Raw genomic sequence first — 17,956 nt, forward strand, 5'->3', positions numbered from 1 at the left:
AGAACATATGATCACTTTCCTCAACTAAGCTCAGGAGTTTCCTCACTAGTTATAGGACTTTACATACGAATTCGGGTAGAAATGTTCAAAAACCAAAAGCATTCCACTCAAATTCCCCTTATTGTCACCGACATACAGAGCGCCCCACAGAAAAGTGCAGAATTCGACGAAATTCCCACTGAGAAATAGCTCATATAAAGATCTTGGCGAGCGCTTTCCAGTGGTATCTTCGAACTCCAACCATGCCTTGGGTCTGCCGAGCTATACACAACTAAGTTATGCAAAATTGCTGAAAATCCGTGAAAAAAAAAGTTCAAAGCCGATTTATCAACGCGATATGGCGCTAAGCATTATGAAGCAGATCTGAAATTCAAAGGAAGCATCGAAAAGCGCTCGCCAAGATCTATTTCTCCGTGGGAAATTCATTGAATTCTGCAATTTACAAACAATAGCACACTTCATTTAAGGCGCTCTGGATGTACTGTAGACTACTTTTATTTTCCCACGGAAGTCCATGGCCTTAGCGATGCCCCTGGCCACATCGGCTATGCTTAGCTCACCGTCCTCGGAGTCTTCGTCACCACAACAGATATACCTACATTACCATGAATCACAGAAAACTGTTGGTTGTCGAGTCGCAGGAATATTACGAAACTATGTCTACCGCAGGGCCCACCCTAGAATCTACATCTCCCGTGCGTGGCGGTTTGAAGAGTAGATGAATAATGATCCTCTGAAGAGAAAAGACGCATATGAGAAGCATGTTGCTTTCGAAACTCACAGCCATATCCTTTGAGTATATGAACTGACGTAGAGGCTTGCCAGTACCCAACACGACGAAGGCCTGAAAGCGTCCAACTCCTATAGTAGGGTATATACATAATATTCACCTCGCCGTTTTTCTTTGCGTCGTAGCACTTCCTGATCAACGCCGGTATGACGTGAGAATTCACCAAGTGGAAGTTGTCATATGGTCCGTAGATATTAGTGGGGACCACACACAACCAGTTGGGCAAGTTGTATCTATCAAAACGGTTTCCTCCTCAGAGGAATAAATTCCACGGTAGCCTTACGCTTTCCGATAGTATCGAACTTGGCACTCCATCATGCGTTTGCTATAGGCATATCCCTCATTCGAGAAGTGCGGTGGCCCTAAGGATGGATAATAAGAAGAGTAGTAAAGACCGATAGCTACCCTTATGCAGGTCCTCTTCCGTTATAGGCAATTTGGCATCAGCTGGGAACACACAAGTGCTCAAACAGAATATGGCGTTTTTAACCTGCTGTGAGAAGTACTGTAGACCGACTTGATTATAGGGAGGCACACTCTCTATTCGCGATAAGTCAAATATATAGTATGTACTCTGACTACTTGTGATTTATTATGTTCTCCGATGATTAATTTCAAGCAAGATTATGGTTGCTGTATCAATGAACCGATTCGCGTACACCGCCGCTTAGTTGATAAAGGGTGAGTTCCCATGCGGTCACTTACCCCAACACGGGCGGCATTACTAAGTACGTTACTGTTGAGCTTGAGATTGTCCTCGAAAAAACCGAGGTTGTCCTGCATGTTAGCAAAGAGACCTCCGACACGGGCCGCTAAGTGGACGAGATGACTTGGCTTTACTCTAAAGGAAGACCCTCAGTCGTTAATAGTAAACTACCACATATACCTGTCGAAGAGAGCTGCCGTAGCCTCGGGGTCTCGAAGGTCGGCATCTCCTGAGTGGACGAAGTGCCACTCTGCTCTTGCACCGGGATGAGAGGCATTAAGCGCGGCAACCTACAGCCTAGTATAAACGCCTCGGCTGTGATTAGATGGTCAGAAGCTGTTCTCTCACGACCGCACTCGCCAGAATGGCTCATTGCAGTATAGCCACACGTTTATGGAGTTTCACCACACTAGTGATATGAAAAACACAAGTGGAAAATATATTTCACGACTACTGCATATCACCGCAAATATCGCGTAAAACGCGTTTCACGTAAAACGGGTGAAACTCCAATGATCTTGAGCATGCAGGACTTGGTCTGCCCGAGTCATGACTACCTCATCCTGAATGGCTCTGCCCACCAACCCTCTTCCCCCCGTTACCAATACCACAGGCTTCTTGATCGCAGCCATTCTCAATAGAGAAAAACGTCTAAAGCAAAGACCTGAGTGTGACAAGCTGTTCCGAAACCCGACAGCGCGACAAGATCCACGACATGTTATCGTCCACAACCAGTTCCCCAGGTTTGCGCATCTTCACGTAAAGGATTTTCCACAAAATCGATTACGAGGGCGCGCGCGATAGCGACTGCGCAATAACAAGTCGCATTGGAATGCCGATCGCTGCGAACTTGACTTCTTCCTCGTTAGCTATTACTCATCAATCTCTTTGTACATACTATGTGGCGGCCGCTTATATGGGCCTTGCTTCCCTCTTTTCTGGCTTTGAAAACCCTGAGCACACCCTCTATTACAACTAAAGCACCATCGAGCCTTAACTTCGACTGTTCTACTATGTACGACTCTCCCTCTTCCTAACGTGTATTGTCCTATTCACACTAGCAGATATCAAGAAGCTCTTGCGGCTCAGCAGAATGTTAGGAATATGGAGCTCAGCGTGAAGTCAACAGAAGAGGAGATGGTACAGTATTCAGATGGAGAGAACGAACTGCAAGATAAAATGGGGTGAGGCGAACTTAATCGACGTGTATCACTAAGTCGTAGTGAATGTGAGCGCGTTGCGGTAGTGTTTCACGGCGTCAATCAGAGATTCATAATGGCTCGTGTACAACTAGTGTTCGGAGTATGAACAACCGATAGATATATAATTTATTATATATTGAAGTCATGGCATTAATGATCATATTTATATTATATATAATTATGTGCTAATATAAAGTAGTATAACATTTAATATTAACAATAGATTTATAACCCGACAGAAGATTGCCCTTGTTTTCAGGCAGCTCAGCGACGAGCTTGAGGGCAAGATGTCCAGAGTTCATACTGCGGTAAGACCTCGAAATGTATTACTCGTAGGGATCTTTGCTTTGCAGAAGGGGGATGTCAAGACTGCTGAGGCAACTCTGGCGACTAAGGAAGCTGCTCTGCAAAAATCAACGGTAGCACGCGAAAAGGGTTTGAGAAAATATGATACTACTCAACACTGTGGGGAAAAATATGTAAATTCTGTTGGAAAATTCTTGTCAGTTTCTGTACATTTCCGCCCAAATTCGTATGTATACGTCTATGGTGAATTCCTGAGCTCAGCTGAGGAAAACGAGCATATTCTCCAACACTGTTATTCAGGGCGTGTTAGAGGACAGGAAAGGGCGTCTGGGAGATCTGAAAAGCTTCGTGGCTAATATAGAGGACAAGCTCAAGGTAAAACATCCTGAATATTACAACCGTGAATTGGCAGCCGAAGTCCAGTGGTTGTGATTTCTTACAGGTGGTCAATTCAGAAAGTGCTCATATTGGAAGTATGCTGCAAGATGCTAGGGCAAAGCAGAAGATGATTCGTGATAACATCGAGTCGAAAACTGAGTGAGATCGACGGCCAACGATCGCTGAATGAAACCGCTGTTGTAGGACCTCACAGAAAGCACGTCAAATGCTTGACGAACGCGAAAAGGCTTTGGCTGTCACCACGAATAGTCTCAAGGCTCACGAAGCCGCATTAAAACAGCTCGTAAGGACATAGTTGCGGTATTCAGTATATGGGGAACTTCGATCAGGAAAAGGAAGTACAGGACGCTTCAGAATTACATCAACATGCAGTAGTAGAGGAAAAGGAACTCAGAGAGAAACGCAGCGAGTTGGACGGTTACACGTAGTTTTGGATACGTGTCGAGCTGTCACTGCACACATGCATCATCAGTTCCCAATACCAGTCGAAAATTGAGAGCAGCAAACGGCAACTGGACGAGCTGGACAGGCAGGTGGACTCTGCCGTGTTGAAGAACAGTAAGAGAGAGCAGTGTGATTTTGATGGGAAATTGAAATCCTGTAGCAACACTAGGGCGGATTGCGACAGAGATAAAGTCACGCGACTTGAAGCAAGCTGAGGAGAGGCTTACTTTAGCGCAGCAACAGTTAGAGGCAGCAAAACAAGAGTAATATGCCTACACGTAAAACTCCGGGTGGAACGGTACGGGTTTTAGATACAACGCGAAAACCAGTGACATTCTACGACTCACGCAAGCTCGGAAAATGTGAGTCAGCAGCACGGTCATTCACATGCAATCTGCTACTGTGCAGTCTCGATGCCCAACGACAGACTATGACCAACTCCTCGTCATCAGAGGCGGACAGGCTGATGGAAGAGGCCAGAAGGGAGGTTGCTCATGCTAAGAGTCTACTTACGCCTGATGTTGCAAAGTAAATCACCGTAGATGTTTTCCGTCCGATTTTAAGTGATATATCACACTAGGAATTCTGCTACTGTTTAAACGGTTAGCTTTAGCTGTTGGTTGTACATATTTTCTTGCCATTGGAGATTCGAAGAGTTGTGACCAGGTCAACTGAAAGCGAACAAGATGATGAAACCAGTCCATCGTTCATGCAGGCGAACCGCCTTAGACACACCAGTACGACTTGTATTTCGCGGTCACGTTCATATCTCTATATCAGGAGCTCGAAATACCCCGGATCAATCTGAACTGAGAAAGTTCATGAAAAATCCGTCTAAAGAAGTCGCCGCTAGAATGTCAGAAGAGCTCATTGAGAAGCTAGACACTGAGGTTCGTCACGCTCAACTGTATTGAGGGTGATCTCATTCACATTCAGGTCGACCTGGCCCTTTACAGGGCGAATAGCACAGTGGGAATGATCGAGAATCGAGTCAAGGTGACAATATGAACAAACTAGGCGAGTGACTGTGGGTAATCAGGATCTCGTTAACGAAGTCAACTACGCTCAAAAGGATCGCGATGCTCTCAAGACTAAGTTCAGTAAAGCTGTAGATCAGTCGAAGACTGCGGCTAGGATTCTTGCTGAACTCCAGAAGAGAAATGATATCACCAAAAAGGCAGAGAAAAATGATGTGAGTCGTCAGGGAAACTTGTATTGGTAGTGGAATGACCGAATTGACGATTGAATCTCAGACTTCTACTTATGACCACTTGACTGAGCAACAAGCTGTATTCTCGGAAAAACTGGAGAGAGCTCATGAGACGACCACCGATAGTCGAAGTAAACTGCAGGATGTGTCAGAGCGTTACGAGCATGCCAAGGTGCGACAGCAACAACTTCAAAAGAGGTAAGTGACAAGGCGCCGTGGCGTATGGAGTTGCACATTTAGGAGGGCGGCTGTAGAGTCAGCGGTGAAAGCTCTAAAGTCTTCCTTTGAGGTGATAAACAAGGACCAGAAGAAGGACGAGGCGTTGCTCCGATCTGTGGTACGATCAAAGACTGATAGGCTTCCCTTTATGGCCTTAGTTCATTGAAGGAATAGAACATGATTTATCCACTTCGTTGTAGACACTGAACGTAACGAACCTCAAGAGCGACTACGACAAAGTGAAGTCGGAGAAAAGCAAACTGGAAGAGCAGTTTGTACCGTTGAAGAGGCAAATGGGCATCGCGGCAGAAGCTTTCAGACAGCAGCGCAAAAGTCAGGAGGAGAAATCTAATGAAGTAGACTCGTGGAGTGCCATGCTATGCAGTGACGAGTCGTTAGGTGCGCGATGCAGCGTCACGGCTAAACGTGGAAATAGCTGCTTTAAGTAAAGCTGAACAGTCTCAGAAGAAATCAACGGCAGAACTGGATCAAGTAAAGTCTGGATTGTCGAGGAAACACGAACTGCTGGAAGCCAGCCGAAAACGCAAGGTGAGCGCGCGCTTGAAATTTCTCAGTCGAATGGAGCATTTTCCGGGTTCAGGCTTCTCTGGAGAATCGACTTGAGAAGATACAGGGGCAACTGAGTGAGTTGGTGAAGAAGTCGAGGTCCAAGCAGTGTCCAGAAATGGACATCCTATAACCTGTTAGATGCATGCCATTTACTGTTAAGCGGTTGTGCTACTGGTTGGAAAGATTTTTATTTGTTGGGTTGTATCAGAATGATAAACTGGAGATTCAATGAAAGAACCTCGTGATGCTCCAGGACGCTGGAAGATCTCCTAATCAGTTCATTCTCCCGAATTCGTTAGTACGAATGATGGTCGTAAGAAATGTTGAAAAAAAACATCCTTGTCGAAAGACTCCCGATATGATTATGGCATGGTCATCATGAAGTACGATCACCTGTTGGATCGGTATATCAGATAGACATGCTCACTGGGATAGCATTCAAAGACATGTGGATGGAGGTGTTCTCTTAGGTTGATTGACGCTCGGGTTATTGTCTTCTGTCCAGTCGCTTGATAAAAACTTGTGCGCAACATGCAGTTCCAACGAGCTTGTAAGTTCCACGATGCAATGATACAGTAACAAAAGGTCGAGCCGTAGCTAGAGACTTCAGCGCGACTGTTCTCGAGCTGCGGAAGTTTTGTTGCGACGAAATAGCAAGTTGCCAGCTCTGAATCGGGTTAAACGGTTTGCCGGATCAATCGTCGCGAGTTTTCCCCTCATTCGCGTTGTGTCAATGCGTAATAATTACGCCATAACTCCATGTACAACTGAGGCAGTCGAAACGCTAGGAAGAGGATCAAGATAGCGAAGGCTCTCGGCCCGAAAACATCAACCGGGCACTCACAAGGGAGTCTTGATAGGAATGCACAAGTACTCAAAAGTCTTGGATGCTCCTCAACTAATGATAACGTGAACAGAAGCACGGTTTAATTCAGCATCGAACATGCCCTGAACGAAATAATCACAGACGACCGACGGCACAGACTCTAACTAATAATTAACGCAATCCCTATGGAGGGGTCAATATTGATCATGCATCGACTATTTGCGTGATGTCGAATAATCGACAATGAATGCGAAAAGATATATGCGTTCAATAAGCGGGTGATGATGATGAAGTAAAAGGGATTATAGTAACCTCTACAGTAGCGTTCCATCACAGGCCTTCTCAGGCACACATATAAACAACAGGACATGAATTGATCATTGATACCCGGCGGGCTGAGAGCCGGATCGTTGTTGCCCATCGAGAAGTCCTGTCGGTAGGATTCCACCATACTCCATCTGGGGAGGTAAATGAAGATGCGGCAGACCATGTAGCGGCTGGGCTGCTGCTATCGGAGGACTCGCGCTCAACGACCGAGTTCTCTCATCCACCGCGCCAACGATCGCTCCACTAAGTCAGTGACAATAGATTCACACATAACAAAGATCTCACCCGTACAAGCCTCCTGGGTACGGGCCGAAAAATGGACTTCTACCATCATAGTGTTGAGCCATGGGCAGCTGAAAGCTATCGAAACGATGCGAATCGCACAGAGCACATTATTTCTCACTCGGGCAACATGCCGTTGGCTGGTACTGAGCTAATGCTGCCTTGGGGCGATTCAATCGGCGACGACACCGGCGAGTACTGAGGACTTCCACCCACTGGGTCTAGACCGGCTCCGTTGTGGGTGAGCCTGCTGGGACTGTCTGAGTGCCGCTCATGTCGATGACAATCTTACGGAGGTAGAGTTGACGAAAGCGGCAGGGAAGGGGGCGGAGCACTTCTATCACAGCGTGGGGGGATGTCCCGTCTTGTTTGATACCTATAACCATAACAGGTCACTCTGGAAATGCCTGACCCCCGCAGTGCTCACCCATGTCGAGCAGTACCACCCATCACGACGCCTACCGTATCATCGGAGATTCTGACACCACAGTAACTGCCATGAGAAACCTCGGTCGACTAGACTGCGTGCGCCCAACGTGTTCGAACAGGACGTTGGAGAGACGTACAGAACAACACTGCCTACCTCCTCAGCTCACTAAGCAAAGGAGCAGCGAGCTGAGACGCAGCTGGCCTTCCACCACGTTGGGAGATTTGGTTCAGAATCTCGTCCGTCACACGCGCTTCCATACCAGGCTGAAAACATAGATGGAAATAGTGACATACCATGGAATCGTCATAGCAAGTGTGCGCAAGAGTATTGAGTAAAAGCTCGACTGTCACAGCTCCATATTGCCCTCTCACCGGCCTCCTGCATACGGCTAAGCCATGCGGGCTCGGCAAGCCATATGCACATCGGACAACTTTGGCCGCCATCTCCAACTGATTGGAGTAGATACACCCACGTGCCAATACCGCGTACCTTCATGAACAAGTGATCTTCAGTTTGGGAAAATGTGCACATGGTCAACCACATGTGTTGGTGACTAAATGAAAATTATGAGGAAATTTTGGTAAATTCTCATTGATTTATGTACACTCCTACACCATTCGTATGTTGACATGTATATTTCGTGGGGAAACTGTCAAGCTCAGCTGAGGAAGGCGAACATATTTTTCAGCATTGGTGATCATTGAGTAATACAGGAGATGTTCAATACACCTCTCCCGACTTTCAAGAGCGCTTCTAACATCGAGTTCTACATGCCAAATCAAATCCTGTTAGCACTCTTGAAATCTCAAAACGACCCGATTCGCCCTGTTCTTGGGAAAAAAAACATTGCACGCATGCCCACGTCTTCTGATCCGGATCAACCCGGTACTCCTGGATCATCGCATCATGTAATTTCATAGCCCTCTGTAGCTGTTTGTTGTGCACACACGCCTGTATCAAACACGTGTACCTACACACCGCATCCTACATCTGACATGAGGTCCACACTCACACGTGGACGTTGGCTCGGAAGCTGTAAGCTGTGGAGAGATCCTCAACCATATTGAAAGCCTCCAACAGCCTCCGTGCTCTGCCCAGTAACTTCACCAAAATCGACAGAGTATAGTTACCTGAAAAATATTTCACCCAAGAACACGACCATACAACTCTCACTTGGTGCAACTCCATTCGCCCGCATCTCATCAAGCAACTGCAATGCTTGATCAACGCGATGCTGCTTAGCGCACCCATCCAACAGAGAGTTGTACATGATCTCATCAGGCGCCTGCGATCACTCCCACTAGTAAAAAATTTTCTCAAAAAATTCTATTACGAATTTCTTACGACCGCCACGACGACTGACGCCCGACATATCCCTCAACACTGAGAAGGCCGTATCAACGTCCCCAGCCAAGCAGTAACTATCAACAACACATAGTCGCCCACCAAAGCTCCTCTCTGCTCACCCTTTCACTACAGTGCTGTAAGTGATGATATCAGGTTCGATTCCTTGCTCGTCCATTTCTCGAAATATATCCGAAACCTGTCGTCGCATACACCTTAGCACAGCAAGTCACCATCAGCAAGCCCACCCGCTCCATCGAACCGCTCCGAGCACAGGCGTCCATGATCGTATTGAAGGAGACTGTATTAAGGGGAATCTTATTACTCCTCATTTCCTGGTATCTATCACACAATAGGCATACACTACATCAGCAACTCCAATACGTACATATCAAAAACTCTATCTACTTGTTTAGAAAGGGCGAACCCCTTGAGCACCGTTGAGTACCTGGCCAAAAGCCAGGAACCTTCTTAGAAGCGAAGTGAAAATGCGGAACGTATATGTTCAACAGGAATATAATAAAATATGAAGGAATACTCACACGATAGTGTTCACACAATCAGCGCAATCTGGTGTATTGAGCATTTCATGAATTAATGATAGCGCATCTTCTGGGTAGCGATTCGTGACCAGAGCATCAACCATACCTACAACAAGCGAAAGAATAATGCCCTCCCCAGGGATCGAACCCGCGTCCTCTCACATCCCAACGTTATTGCTGTCGGTTTAACAGCCCTTTGACGCATCTCCGACCACAGCGACCAGACCCTCCTCAGATCCTTAGCGTGCCCATACGCCTTAATCATACTCCCATATGTCGGCGCTGTAAGGCCCTTCACCAGGCCTCCTCCAGCCGTATACCTACACCCAACCATCGGCCCCTGTGAGCCTACAAGGATGTACTGTTGGAGCTTATTCGAGAGTATGTCCAATTTCCCAATCCGGATGCATGCCTCAATGACTGATGAAAACAGTACTTCATCCATCTCCCCACGCATTCTCTCCACTAACTCCATGGTTCTCACCTGCCAACAGTCCTCATCAAAAATCGGGCAATCTACATCCTTTCCAGGTCAATCGAGGAGTTTAATTTCTTACCCATCTGGTTGAAGTTTCACCTTGTTCGTTAACATTTTACCAGTTGTTTCAATAAAATCTCAGGAAGATCAATGGAGTTTCACCCGTAATGTGAAAACCATGTTTCACTACTACTGCATATCTCCGCGAATATCGCGTTTTTCACCGAGTTTTACGCCACTTCACGTTAACGTAATCACACTCGAAGAGTCCCTATATTAAATTTCAGGTTCATATGAGTCAATAAAGTGGGTCTTCAGACTGCACGTGCGCATCGCGAAAGCAAGACATCTCTCATCAGTGAATTCCCTCAAGACATCTACTACCACATCAGAGGCATGGGAATGGCTCGTCAATGCCTTGAGCAATATAGAACATGTTACTTTATTCGGAGGCAGACCGTTTGCCTTCATCTCCTCGACGACCTGAGCGGCGCATCACTACTACTACTACTACTACTACTACTACTACTACTACTACTACAGCAACCTATGAGCCCCCTCACCTCCCAGATGCCCCTCTTATCCTTGCCCTGGACCATGCTATGCAGTAGCTCGTTGTACGTTATAACATTGGGTGGAAAACCCGCCTCCTGCATCTCACGCATCGTTTCTATGCAAAGTCAATAGTTCAGTCACTTCGCCCACAAGGCATTCGAAACCCCATTATGGGGAGATATGCACATGCTCAACTACATGTGCTGTTAAATTCCTAGGAAATTTCGAGAAATTCTTTTTCCTCCATGCTCACTTCTATCCAATTTCAGGCAACCTTCTGGGCTCAGTGGAGGCAAGCGAACATTCGAACATTAACCTTCCTACTTCGAGCCTGTCTCATATTGCCCTGCTTCAGATGACCCTTCATGACCGTATTGAACGATACCACCTAAATCATCTCACTAATGACAATCCCCCAGCAACACACAGATGCTCTACTGAGCGCTTACGTTCGGTACCCCCGCACCAGTGATACTCACGTCTAATCTGCCGGCCCCCTTCATCTCCTCAAAGACTTTGCCAACCACATCCATATCGTCACACTGAACAGCTGCATCCAACAAACAATTGTATCTACACCAACACTACAAGGCAACAGCCCGATAAAACTGGTGCCTCCTCACACGAAAGGGCTGAGTTCTCCCGAGCTGTTACACCCTAGTGTCACCGCCGTCGATGCATCCCCAGCCTCACCAGCAGCAACAGCAGCTTTCAACTCCGTGAACAGCTCCAAAGCTGAGCCAAGGTCTCCCTGAAAATGGGGGGGGGGGGAAAAAATCACAGCTTCGCTCCGCTCATTTTCCCCCACCTGCAGCCCATAGCTCCTTATCATCGCCATATGCATTCCAAAATCGTCGTCTTTCTTCGGATGCATCTACAATTCAACACCGAGTGCTGCACGCCCGCCCCTCCCCCTTCCTCACTCGGAACAGCATATCAGCAAGTTCATGACGCCCAGCCCGGACAGCTGCAAACACTATTAGACTGCACAGCGCTGGGTCTACCAATACAGACCTATAGAGACTAATCAGCAACAGCGGGACTCACCTGGTGACAGTCCAGATGGCTGCATATCCACCGTATAGATGTTACATATATCTTCCCACTGCTCTTTCATGGCCAGGACTTTGATCACCTTATCCATAACCTAATAGCAATAATAGATCCTCATTGATGGACACAATGTCGTCAACTTGGAGGTTCATGGCAGGATCAGCAGTCGGCATCTTTTCCTCTTTATACTTGAAATATCTGATCACACACACTGAAGACAACAGTCCTTCACCAAGGTAACATCTAGTCCCACTGTGTGAAACATTCAACAACTACAAAAAGTCTGAATTTCCGCAAAATTGAAACCATTGCCATCGAGAATTTCTCATATCGCACTAACGAAGCCTTGTACTATTCCTCAGTGGAAATTACGCTAACTCTAAGGAGCGAACAAACAATAACCTATATTTACAGATTTTCCTATACAAACTCCAACCAGAATATACACTATCTTGGAAGGGGAAAACTACACCTTTTCCACCTCTAGTTGAAAGAGTAAAACGATCCTCTCAATTTTTAATTCGACGATTTTTTAACTCGGGTTTTTTTGAATTCTCAAGGCAACTCGGAAATCGGAATTAAATATTTTTAAATAGAACTTCCTGAACTTCATATCAAAAAGTTCGAATTCGAAGTTTGCTGAGTTAAAATGCCTGACAAGAGGTTTAAATTGAGAACCCACTATCGAAAACTTGAGGTGAAAAAGATGTAGACGGTATGAATAGAATAAACACTGTATCGGGAGGGGGAGGGACGTAGACAGTATGAATAGAATAAACACTGTATCGGGAGGGGGAGGGACGTAGACAGTATGAATAGAATAAACACTATATCGGGAGGGGGAGGGACGTAGACAGTATGAATAGAATAAACACTGTATCGGGAGGGGGAGGGACGTAGACAGTATGAATAGAATAAACACTGTATCGGGAGGGGGAGGGACGTAGACAGTATGAATAGAATAAACACTATATCGGGAGGGGGAGGGACGTAGACAGTATGAATAGAATAAACACTATATCGGGAGGGGGAGGGAAGTAGACAGTACGAACAGAATGAACACTATATCTATACAAACTAATCCACACTAATATCTTAGATCACATCACTAGGGATGAGCTTCCCCCCTACCCCCTGGTTTTCTAATCATAGTTCTATACCCTCAGCCCACACACACCGAGTCCTAACATGCCTCCCAAGAGCCTACGTCTCCAATGCTAGTGTGGCGTTCTTGCTCGTCAGACAACCGTTGAAGAACTGAAGGATAACACGACCATCGACACCGCATCGTGGTGGCGCAATAGCCGACAATGCTCCACACAAGGATCGAGTCTGAAGAAAACACGAGCAACCCTGCGTGAAATCATCCATCCAACGTTACGATCGAAGCTTGATCGATCGGGGTAATCACCGCTGGTACAGCTGTCGGCGAAGGCGTTGGAGACCTACGCCAAGACCCTCATCAGAATCGAAAAACCATCTTCGTCGTACCATGCTTTCAGGTTCACAGGGTAACCCGAACTAGCTCTCGAAACTGGCGTTTTCAGTACACGTTGTCGTTGCTGCGGAGTTGGATTCACCGAACCACAGTTGGATGGCGACTGTTCAACCAGGGCATTCGTTATGATGCTCGCCACCGTGTGGTGGTGATCCTCCTCGTCATCATCTTCCCCCTTCAACGGCATGCCTAGATAGAACACGAGAAATACCCATCCATCATCACACGGTCGCTCACCTTCATTAGGCCTCCTTCTGGACCCAGAGTGAACTGGGGTGGAAACCATCAACGTCCTCTGTGTGGTACTGGGCGAACCCTAGGGCATCACCAAGTGACCGGGCCGAGCCTCCTCAAGAGATTGGCTCAATTCACTAGAGTCAATATCCAATGTGTTGAAATAAATGTTCGGTTTCCTCAGCTGAGCTTGGGAGTTCCCTCACTACCTTATGAAGATTCACACACGACTCACAAGTGTAGGAGTGTACAAAAGCCAATGGGAATTTCGCGGCCAGCGTAGCTGACAATGTGCATATTCTCCCACACTGCAAATGCTCATCGGGGACATAACGAACAGGCCCGATAGAAAAAGGCAGTGACATTGAAGTCCGCCCTCACCATAAGCATCTCCTCCTCATCTGGAGTCGCTGTGTCAGTTTCCATACCCAGCTGAACTGAATTCGACAACAAGTCGGCCGGAATCGTCCTTGGACCTGCCAAGATAAAATCACCAACAAACAACAACAACAGCGATAAGAACAACAGCAACAGCAACAACAGCATCAACAGCAACAACAACAGCAGGAGCAGCAGCAGCGACAGCAACAACAACAGCAGGAGCAGCAGCAGCGACAGCAACAACAACAGCAGGAGCAGCAGCAGCGACAGCAACAACAACAACAGCAGCAGCAAGAATAACGAAGGACAAAGAGAAATCACCGTTGCTCGCGTCTTGTTTGGAAAGCATCCGAGACGAAGGATATCCATACCTGATCAGAAGCCTCTAGTAGTCTCACGACTTCTCTACAATACGCCATTTGACTACTCCTATTAATTGCAGTAGGCAAACTCACTTAGAGCAATAGAGATTGTACAGGCTTGCCATAACCATGGCAATCCTAATAAGATCCCCCGCCAAATAAGCCACAAACATCTGACCATAAATCTCACCACCCAACAAACACCCCTCTCCTAAGGACCCTACAGGGAACGACACTGTCGATGTGTCTATCATCCGGTCCAAGGGTAATAACAAGAACAGTAACACACTATAAAATAGAAATTAACCGATCAATCTATTCCCGAACGAACTGTTATATGAGCATACAATGAACTCCCATGCTTCAGTTCTTTGATTAACAACCAAAACCACTTACAGGAAGAGCAGAAACCAATCGATCACAAGAAGCTCATATTTAACCTACCACAAAGTTCATATATTTTACTATAGTAGTAAAATAAAAACTACGATACTTCTTCAAATTCACTACCATTCGAGTCACTTCACTAAGGCAGCTCTTTTTCCCGAACGAAGACTATAACAGTCTCGTTGTCGAGTAACAGGGTCAGATTGAAAACTACTATTATAACAGCCATGGATGGTCAGTAAAAGACCTCTCCTCAGTATTGCTATGTTCATCATACCCATTTAAAACACGAGCTCCCACTATGAATGAGTGGAGATTGAATGACTCTATTGAATGACTTTCCAGACTACGGTGTCGAGACCGATCGAATGAGACGGGCAAAGCTTATTCCCATAGACACTCAACACAATGACCAACCCTTGATGATGCCAGTATGAAACCACGTTAGAAATACTATCACAGGAAGCAACACCGATCTCAACAACAACGGTGGAGTGTGCTGTTGATCAACACAACTAGAAGTCCCAACCATCGGGGTCGTCCGCAAAGATACTTTCATCGTCACCTTCACCGACCTCATCAGGTTTCTCCCTCAGCTCGTCGTCCCAACCACCATCGTTCCCGACTTCGTCAAAGTCCCAATCGTTTTCCCCCAGCGATGCCTCCGCACTGTCGCCTTCCAGCTGACCACTCAAGTAGGGCCTCAACAATGCAGGGATCTTTTCGAAGACACTCTTCCGCCGGAGGGCCAGTTCAGCCAGCTGGGTAGCCTCGAACCCCAGCCCGATGACTCCATCGACTACAACACAAATTTCCGCCACCACCGATAGAGACCCCCTGCATTCCTTCAGCACGCTCTCAGCGCTCAATGGTAGCCGCCTCACGTTGAGGCCTGGCAGCAGCGTGTGCAACCGTACCAATGTCTCTGTCAGCTGACCTCCGCCACAAACGACTATATCCAGTAATTTCCTCGCCAGGAAATACCGGTTCAACAACTTCTCCTCATCCTCGCGCCTGTGGGTTTCCCTCGATGCCAACTCGGCGATTGTTGCTTTGAGCCTCTCCTCGAGTAAATCTGGCAGCTCAATACACTTCGAAAGGAGTCTCATCGCAGCACTGTCACAAGTAGTATCACCAATATTAGTAGTAAGAAGAGTACACAACTGTTCCAAAGCCAACACCGCAACGGTCCTGTTATAATTACGATGGTTGCTCTCTACACTGTTGTTATTGCCAGCGACTTTTTCTATGAATTCAGGGTCGTCAAGTCGTGCCACAAGGTCCTCCTCGTTGCCGTCCAGCATCCCTTCCCAGTCCCCACTGCCCGACGGAGTGCTCACATCATCGCAAAACTCCGAGTCAGAATCATCAGGGATCTCATCGTCACCATCAAGCTGGGCCAGCACAGCCAGCGCCCTCTGGAGCTCACCGCTGACCCCTAGACCCTCCCGATGAGCAGCCGCCCTTTGGCGTGATATCCGCAACATTACAGCCTCCCGATAGTCCTCATCCCCTGCCAGATGGGCAACCGAGAGGTAGCGGTACTCGGCCTTCAACGGCACACAACGCTCTAGTAACTTCACGATAAGCTCCAGTCTAACTGCTCGTGGAGATCCCGGAACACTAAGGGACTTCACGAAAGCCACTACGCGCCTTTTATCGGTGAGTGAGATCACATCGCTGTTCAGAACTGGACACAGCAGCTTATCATCAACCTCCACAGGACGAGACCCAAGCCTTAGTAACATACCAGCAATCTCGATATCGTCAGCAAGAAGGCCCATGGCGGCGTCCACGATGAGACCATCCCGTGATATCGAGTATTCTGATAAGACTGAACTCTGCGGCATATCCCTCACTGTCGTACACAGGTCCCCTAGTCGAGACACATCACAGCCCTCCTGTGAAAAAATGCCCCCACCGAGGATCGAACCTGGGAGGGTGTAGTCAACCTTGAGATCCTGGAAGTTCTTCGGTGGCCAGTCCGGAATAGTCTCCGCCCATTCCGCGTCATCCGAGAGTAACGGCAAATTAATGCCAGCTTCCGACTTTAAATATTGGCTTGTCGCTCTCACTGCCTCAATAACATCAAAAACATCATCCTCGCTGCACGTCGTGGCGCCATCAGCGATCATCCGACTCATATCCTTGAGTTCATCGCTCTCCACAACTCCACCACTTTGAATAACAGCAGCAGCGAGTCGCCAACAATTGCCATACCCAGCCTCCTGGAGCTGTTCAATATACTCTACCGCCTCAGCAAGCCGTTGATCCGATAAGCTATATTGACATACCAGCAACAGACCCCCTCGAGACCAAGATCGATAACTAATACTCTCACTTAGTTCCCTCAGGCCCTCACTGTTGCCCAACGATTGAGAATTATAAGCCACTACTGCATTGAGCAACTTGAAAGCTGCCTCGTCAGGAGTGTGAGTGGCCAGAAGCATTCTGATATCATGAGGAGTAGAAAACGCAAAGTCTCGGAAGGAAGCCCGAGCATTCGGTGCTGTCGCCTTCAACACGACGTTCACCGCTTGCCCGACCAACTTTCCCCCAATGCCAGGGCCCTTGTACTCCCTATACGATAAGAGGTCGAAAACCAACGCACATATGTCCAGCAACCCTGACAATTTCCGGGCGCGCGAAGTTTCACCAAGCTTCAACAGCCGTCGGGCTCGTTCGATACCAATGTCATACCGCAAGGCATCTGCTGAGTCAATGGCTCTGATGGCCGCCTCGGCAACCCAGTCGTCAACCTCGCCGCTCTCGTGACGCCATTTTCCAACCGCCCACGATAGCGCCTCAGGCAAACTGTCTTGACCCACGAGTTGGTCACAAAATGCACCGTAAACCTGCGATATTTCAACAGCCTCACATAGGGCATGCTTGACAATGTACAGGAGTATGTCGAGGAGGCGTTGCCAGAAGAGCTCACTCCGAGGCTTCGAGCCAGCCTCCATGACCATACCATCAATCAGCCTACTCGCGTACTCCTTCTCCGCGATAGTCATCGAAGCCGTGCCGCCGCTGCCACCACTGCAGACTTCCATAAAGCGGAAAGTAACGCGAGAGCAAACCACGTTGAAGTTAGAGTCCATGAGTTCAGCACAAGTCGTATGAGCATCCAGACGATCAGCCCTTGCCATCAGCTTCGTCCACGCCTCCTCTTTAACCCCCCGGGGAATACCCGTGCCGCTCGCTGGCAACGATTGGTAAATATTAGATACATACGCATGAACTGCCACCGCCGGGGCGTAGCGACTGTTATAAACACTATTTACGGCAAACTGTACTAGTCGAGCCGTTGAGCGGATGATCCTGTCCTGGGGCTTCAAAGTGGGGTTAGAGGCACACACCACATCTGCGACCCGATGGACAACCTCAGCTGCCTCCTCAGGATCTCGAGTG

The 17,956-nt window shown here is 47.5% G+C and overlaps 4 protein-coding genes across 5 annotated transcripts; 1 reads left to right on the forward strand and 3 right to left on the reverse strand.

Moving 5' to 3' along the window:
• Positions 1–327: 327 nt before the first annotated feature.
• On the reverse strand, positions 328–2,128 carry Pmar_PMAR026002 (NAD dependent epimerase/dehydratase, putative; the record flags this gene model as incomplete). Its single annotated transcript, XM_002770982.1, has 10 exons — positions 328–363; positions 493–595; positions 651–733; positions 782–844; positions 891–1,023; positions 1,074–1,152; positions 1,196–1,280; positions 1,496–1,631; positions 1,677–1,786; positions 2,054–2,128. The coding sequence occupies 10 exons, from the start codon at positions 2,126–2,128 to the stop codon at positions 328–330; spliced, it is 903 nt and encodes a 300-aa protein (XP_002771028.1).
• A 472-nt stretch (positions 2,129–2,600) lies between these two features.
• Positions 2,601–5,976, forward strand: Pmar_PMAR026003 (the record flags this gene model as incomplete). Its single annotated transcript, XM_002770983.1, has 20 exons — positions 2,601–2,680; positions 2,958–3,006; positions 3,052–3,117; positions 3,305–3,379; positions 3,447–3,541; positions 3,587–3,686; positions 3,712–3,827; positions 3,876–3,961; positions 4,008–4,110; positions 4,159–4,209; positions 4,256–4,375; positions 4,514–4,584; positions 4,628–4,737; positions 4,784–4,843; positions 4,887–5,039; positions 5,101–5,255; positions 5,298–5,394; positions 5,477–5,632; positions 5,676–5,825; positions 5,878–5,976. The coding sequence occupies 20 exons, from the start codon at positions 2,601–2,603 to the stop codon at positions 5,974–5,976; spliced, it is 1,992 nt and encodes a 663-aa protein (XP_002771029.1).
• A 912-nt stretch (positions 5,977–6,888) lies between these two features.
• Pmar_PMAR026004 (pentatricopeptide repeat-containing protein, putative) lies at positions 6,889–14,283 on the reverse strand (the record flags this gene model as incomplete). Of its 2 annotated transcripts, XM_002770984.1 has the most annotated exons (30): positions 6,893–7,242; positions 7,285–7,359; positions 7,403–7,528; positions 7,574–7,657; positions 7,709–7,774; positions 7,865–7,974; positions 8,083–8,200; positions 8,574–8,681; positions 8,724–8,841; positions 8,885–8,996; positions 9,045–9,132; positions 9,178–9,254; positions 9,304–9,397; positions 9,444–9,503; positions 9,598–9,703; positions 9,760–10,081; positions 10,460–10,558; positions 10,639–10,745; positions 10,955–11,018; positions 11,110–11,203; positions 11,254–11,381; positions 11,439–11,504; positions 11,554–11,630; positions 11,678–11,777; positions 11,824–11,881; positions 12,891–13,015; positions 13,419–13,451; positions 13,797–13,891; positions 14,118–14,167; positions 14,252–14,283. In XM_002770984.1, 30 exons carry the CDS (start codon positions 14,281–14,283, stop codon positions 7,050–7,052), a joined length of 2,985 nt encoding a protein of 994 aa, XP_002771030.1. In that variant the 3' UTR covers positions 6,893–7,049. The 2 variants fall into 2 exon arrangements, with proteins under 2 accessions (XP_002771031.1, XP_002771030.1); XM_002770985.1 differs by having other exon boundaries at positions 6,889–7,359; positions 11,080–11,203.
• A 777-nt stretch (positions 14,284–15,060) lies between these two features.
• Positions 15,061–17,694, reverse strand: Pmar_PMAR026005 (hypothetical protein; the record flags this gene model as incomplete). Its single annotated transcript, XM_002770986.1, has 1 exon — positions 15,061–17,694. One exon carries the CDS (start codon positions 17,692–17,694, stop codon positions 15,061–15,063), a length of 2,634 nt encoding a protein of 877 aa, XP_002771032.1.
• Positions 17,695–17,956: the final 262 nt, after the last annotated feature.

The sequence above is a fragment of the Perkinsus marinus genome (genome assembly GCF_000006405.1).
Source record: "Perkinsus marinus ATCC 50983 genomic scaffold scf_1104296964066, whole genome shotgun sequence".
Lineage (NCBI taxonomy): Eukaryota > Perkinsozoa > Perkinsida > Perkinsidae > Perkinsus > Perkinsus marinus.